This window comes from Coregonus clupeaformis, chromosome 29 (genome assembly GCF_020615455.1).
Source record: "Coregonus clupeaformis isolate EN_2021a chromosome 29, ASM2061545v1, whole genome shotgun sequence".
Lineage (NCBI taxonomy): Eukaryota > Metazoa > Chordata > Actinopteri > Salmoniformes > Salmonidae > Coregonus > Coregonus clupeaformis.
In genome coordinates this window covers 40294597-40300685 of record NC_059220.1, presented here as the reverse complement: position 1 = coordinate 40300685, position 6089 = coordinate 40294597, and the positions used below count along the sequence as shown (strand labels likewise).

General features: G+C 40.3%; 1 protein-coding gene across 1 annotated transcript; it reads right to left on the bottom strand.

Moving 5' to 3' along the window:
* Positions 1-698: 698 nt before the first annotated feature.
* Positions 699-5865, bottom strand: LOC121571688 (cytochrome c oxidase copper chaperone). The gene is made up of 4 exons (XM_041883306.1): positions 5760-5865; positions 4929-5052; positions 3020-3129; positions 699-904 (listed from the first exon to the last, which is right to left on the bottom strand). The coding sequence occupies exons 2-3, from the start codon at positions 5042-5044 to the stop codon at positions 3045-3047; spliced, it is 201 nt and encodes a 66-aa protein (XP_041739240.1). The 5' UTR covers positions 5045-5052; positions 5760-5865; the 3' UTR covers positions 699-904; positions 3020-3044.
* Between the last annotated feature and the right edge of the window lie 224 nt (positions 5866-6089).

Here is a 6089-nt window from a genome sequence, read left to right as displayed (position 1 = left end):
TTGGGCTCTGTGTAAACACAGCCCTTGTTGTGAGAAGAATTCAGATATGCTAAGTGTTGACTGGAGCAGAAGTTATTTTAAGCCAAAGTGCATACCAGAGAGAGCAGCTGTCACAAGCCAGCCTCAAACAGGAAGGAGAGTCTCAAAGGACGTTCAAACCAGGACGTTTTTTTCAGTGTGACAGGAAGTATAGTCTGCCTATGTGTGTATAGTTATGGTGTCGGTATGGTTCAGCATGAAATTAAGACAGTATTGCATCCTTAAAACGGCAATCTGCAGTTGAAACAATAAAGCTTTTCTCCCACCCCCATTTTGGTAAAAAGCAGAGGGATGGGGCTGGAAAAATGTAATCACTCTTAAATGTATAGTTAGAACTATGGATGCAAGGACTGACCATCCACAATATAAAAATTAGTTTTAACCATTTTGAAGCTATATAGGGTTTACCTTTACGTTGTTTACAAACATTGGAATAAAAACAAGATTATATTTTGGGTTCTGATTGGGTACAACATTTTAACTAAGCTCATGGGGCATTTATAAGTTATACTCTTCAAGAATCAATGGGTACATATGATTCATTTATAAGTACAAAAATGGATGTAACCACTGCAGATTGCCCCTTTAACACTCTCTCCCTATACAATTAATTTAATTGTGGTTCATCCTGCTATATAAAAACAAATAATTGTGTCATGTTGCATAGGAAATGTATTTAATTCCAATCAGCTGAACAAGATTCACATAATTCCGAAAATCAGAGCATTAAGCCAACACGTCACTCAGTGGAACATCATCATCATCATCCTTGCAGCGATCACATCTTCCATTCAGGTTGCGGTATAAATACAAACAAGAGGAATATCCCAGGTCCCCTTCCAGACAGCCGGCCACCAACGACACACTGCAAAAGGAGAACAGAGGAGTGTCAACTTTAGCACATATAAACCATTTCATATAGCAGTCAGACCTTCTGAAATGTTGTACATACAATGTGACAGAGAAGGTTATGAATACTCCAATATACAAGCTTGTCCCCATCACTGCTGCAAGAATAATTTAATTAATAATATTCAATCCAATTGATCTCCTTTAAATCAATCCCATAGAAAAAACAAGCCCTGCACCACCAAAGGTTACACTACAGCTGTTCTTGACATCAGCAGCTTGATCAACTTGAGCAAAAAAAAGGCAGAAAATTGTAACTTGACCTTACAGAGGACACTGCAAAACATGCAGAAGTTAGGGGCCGTATCCACAAAGCATCTCAGAGTAGAAAATGTGTTAGTTATAGATCTATCATACTCGTTGAAAGCAGGTCTAAGAAGCGGTACATCTGTTCTATGAGCGCAATTTCTATGTTTCTCGTAGTAAAGTTTGAGTCTTTTACTTTCGGTTTTGTACACCAGCTTCAAAACAGCTGAAAATACAATATTTGTGGTTATTGAAAATATATTTCAAAGCGGTTTAGATGGTACAACGATTCTCCACACTTGTTTTGTCAAAGTGTAATTCGTCATTGATGAAATTTCTATTTCTCAGTGTTTTAGAATGAGTTGCTTATTAGAAGATTAGATAAATATACTGTCTATCGATGTGTGCCCAATGCCACCCCTCATCTCTGATTCTCCACTGGGCACGCAATATCAAGTGCGCCTATAGGCTATTTAGTGTGGTCTAAATCAACTGATACATTGCCTATAGGCTACGAAGTGCATGCTCGGAGAAGCACAGAACAAAGTTATATTTCTAAGATAGCTGCTGGGATGGTGTAAATAAAACTAGTCTGCGCTACACACCGCAACGGATATTCCAACCCTGAGCCCGGCCTCCTCTGGCTGATCAAAACCTGTGTGCTGCCTAACCAATACTGTGCAGGCTTACAGTGGCAGTTCAGGAGGAGAGTCTAAGTATATTATTAGGCCTAGTCCAAAAAATGAAATATCTTGCGGGAGGAGTAGCCTATTCAGTTCCGTTTGAGAAGGGGATCACCAAGATGAGAAGGAGGACCCGAGGTCAACTTTGATAGTTGTAGCAAGCGATCATTTATTTTATTTTAAACAATATATTTCTTGCCCATTATGTATTTATCAGAGTTATTGACCTCACAATAAGCCAGATTCGAGTAACATACATTGCGGTGCTGAAACTTTAAGCAGCAGCCGTGGCACAATCAATCGGAAATGGACAGCTCATGGTGCTGAAAGTAGGCAAATTCGAGAAGTCTTCATTTTAAATTATACTTGAACAATCAAGTTGTAGAAACATCTCAAGGATGATCAATGGAAACAGGATGCACCTGAGCTAAATTTCCAGTCTCATAGCAAAGGGTCTGAATACTTATGTAAATAAGGTATCTGTTAATGTTTAATAATTTTGCTAAAATCTCTCAAAAACTGTTTTCGCTTTGTCACTATGTGGTATTGTGTGTAGATTGCTGAGGATTTTATTTTAGAATCCATTTTAGAATAAGGCCGTAACGTAACAAAATGTTGAAAAAGTAAAGGCGTCTGAATACTTTCCGAAGGCACTGTACATCATTGGTTATTCCCCATCATTTGCAACTTGGTTAATGAGCGTCACCATCTTTCCTTTGTGGTACCTCACTCAAACTTTTGTGATTATCAGCTGAGAAACTTTTAGGAGTTGATTTTACTCCTGGCACAGAGTTTGTCTGAGCAGTGTCTTAACATCATCCTAAAACCTACTCAGAGTTTTTCTTGTCTTAAAAACAGGCTTTAACAGGATTTCTAGGACATTTGAGACATTTTGAGGATACGGGCCCAGGTCAAAAAAACACTGGAGGACCACATGGGCTCAAGCACAATCCATGATAAGCAAGACAAGCACATTCAATGCATGCGACAAGCACATTCAATGCATGCCTTCTTCTAGTGCCCCGCCCATTGAGCCACATCTTGGACAGAATGTTATTTTCACAACACTACAAGTAAGGCTGAATTAATACTCGAGCTGTGCTCCATGACATGCAAGATATATAGACATAATTCACACTCACCAACCACTTATTATATAGAGTTACATTAAATCTTGAATCCAAGCGCCCTCATACAATCCTTATGTAACTCGATGAGATCTGTGCAACTTTCTTCACCCTTCTCAATGATGCTGAAACAGAGGAAATTGTCATCAGCAACTACATCAGTGGAGGCTCCTCAGAGGAGGAAGGGGAGGACCATCCTCCTGAGTGAATTTCATAAAAATAGTGAAACATTTAAAAAAGTTATCCTTTTTAGATACAACTATACTAAATATATTCACGTCACCAAATAATTGATTAAAACACTGTTTTGCAATGAAGGTCTACAGTAGCCTCAACAGCACTCTGTAGGGTAGCACCATGGTGTAGCCGGAGGACAGCTAGCTTCCGTCCTCCTCTTGGTACATTGACTTCAATACAAAATCTAGGAGGCTCGTGGTTCTCACTGCCTTCCATAGACTTACACAGTCATTATGACAACTTCTGGAGGACGTCCTCCAACCTATCAGAGCTCTTGCAGCATTACATTTTATGAACTGACATGTTGTTCACCCAATCAAAGGATCAGAGAATGGATCTAGTACTGAAAGCATAAGCTACAGCTAACTAGCACTGCAGTCCATAAAATGTGGTGAGTAGCTCTGTCGTTGCCGGCCGGGACCGGGAGACCCATGGGGTGGCAGGGATGTAGCTCAGTTGGTAGAGCATGGCGTTTGCAACGCCAGGGTTGTGGGTTCGACTCCCACTGGGGGACAGTATGAAAAATAAAAAAAGAATGTATGCACTAACTGTAAGTCGCTCTGGATAAGAGCGTCTGCTAAATGACTAAAATGTAAATGTAGTTGACTCAAAGAGAAAGAAAGACAATAGTTGAACAGTTTTCAACAAATTAATTTCTTCAAAAATGAAGGAGACGCAAGAGAGAGAGATACTTTTTTCACTTACTTAGCTAGCAAATGCAGCTGGCTAGTTTAGTTACTCAAACACCCGTTAGCTAGCTGGCTATGACTATCCAACACAACACTGGAACTCTTCCAAGTCAAGGTAAGCTTTTATAAATGTATTGCCATCGGGGCCCGCCAGTGTAATTGCTTACTGACTATACACCAACATTACTGCATGATTGTAGCAGGTTTACTAATGCATTAGTTCTATTATCTATGTTGACTAGGATGTTACTTTAGCTAATATGGGGACAACGATGTAGGCTGTGTGTAGCGGTTATGACATGGTTTGGCTTGGAAAAGTTCTCGCCTGGTCACATACAGCTGATGTGTTGTTCATTGAAGTCCACAAACGAAGGGAAAAGGTGAGAGGAGTAGAGTGCATAGAGGCTAGAATGAATACAACGTGGCTGCTATGAAAGTGAACTGTGTTTATGTGTGATCAGGGGTGTATTCTTTCCACCGATTCTGTTGAAAAACGTTTCTTAAACAGAAGCAAATAAAACAGGGATAAAAATACCTGAATTTGTCCAATAGAAACTCTTGTTTGCAACTGTTGGACTAATGATTACACCCTAGATAAGCTATAGGCAAGAGTGTGCAAGGCCGTATTGAATGTGTCACTGTCTGTCCATGTGTCACTGTCCGTCATCTCAAATGTATCTCGACCTGTGTGCACGTACGTTGTAAACTTTCATTCATAGGCTAGGTTGTAGCAACCTCATGATGGGTATAGGGAAAATTAGAGTATCATGTAGTAGCCTAAACCTATCAATGTTACATTGAACTGGGTGAATGGAATATGAATGAGTCATCCAACATGCTGTAATAGAAATAAGGCCATGCTCATGAAAAAAACTGTCCTCCCTCATCATAAACGGCATTGACCGCCACTGAACTACATACTCCAGAGAAGACAGTCCACAAGACACGTTCACTTTATAAGTATAATGCAATTCAAGTTCAAAGACATGTACGCCTACCAAACATCCCTGACTTTCTTCGTCTCAGGGCACGCACAACAGGGTTTCAGTGGTTTCTTCTCTGTGCCCTCAATGGCCCTCAGTGGCTCGACGCTGGCAGCAGACATGGAGGACATTTTTCAGACTGTAAAATAAAGCGAAAGCGATTAGCTGCATGGCATCGTCACAAAACGGTCAATGTTATCCGGTATCCTTGGAACTTCCCTACCCTTATCTAACCTTAACCATTTTAAATGTCAACTTGAAATTGGGTAGGGACGTCCCAAGGGTCCCGAATAGAACGGACCATCATTGAACGCAGAGTGAAAATGAAGGCAAAAAATATGAGTCAACTTTACACGAGGAGATACTCTGCTACATGTGTTTCAAAGTGACATTTTTCAATATATTTGCTAGTTTCCTAAATTGATGGCAACATTGTGATTGTAGGTAGTTATTTAACTCAAGACAAACACATTACACTTTCCTATAGCTGATGTCACTTCGCTTGTGCTACATTATAGGTAACTTAATATCACGTTGAAAGTCAACTTGTAAAACCATAGTTAGCTAACTAACATTAGCCATCTGCTAGAACCAAAACCATCTAATCAACCAGTGAATGAATGGTCGCTGGTTTGGAAATGAGCGAACATGTCAAGGAGGCTTGTTAGCCTGTCAGCTAACGTTAGCTAGATAACATACATAGCTATATATTAGAAAAATATGAGCTTGTAATACTGTATGTCAAGATCACTCGTACTGAATTATTTAAGAGCAGAGCACAATGAAACATTCCGTAGAGAAGATATTGAACAACACACTAGTGCAAATAATCCTTATGTAACATACTTAGCTAGCTAGCTGTTACGCCTTCTTGCACGGGAATGCCGATTTACGTGTGTCCTTCCTTATACAACACGGTGTAGCCAGGCAGGTTTTTAATGGTTGCGCTAAGATTTCTGGGACATGAAGTTTTAATTTCCGAGCTGCAACAAAAAAGGGTCATTCCCCTCATCTTTGCTTCTACCAGGGGCGCAACTTTCACTGGGGACGGGGGGGCATGACACCCCCACATTCTTAAATTGCATATTTGTCCTCCCAGTTTTATCATTGCAAAAGCACCAGGGTGCTTTAGGACCATGCGGACGCCTGAGAGTGGGTAGGCTGTTTTCCGGTTTG

Coding starts and splice junctions, on each gene's coding strand:
- LOC121571688 (XM_041883306.1), bottom strand. CDS start 5,044: ATGTCCTCCATGTCTGCTGCCAGCGTCGAGCCACTGAGGGCCATTGAG. Junction 3,130..4,928: donor AAGAAAGTCAGGGATGTTTG/GTAGGCGTACAT, acceptor CCTCTGTTTCAG/CATCATTGAGAAGGGTGAAG.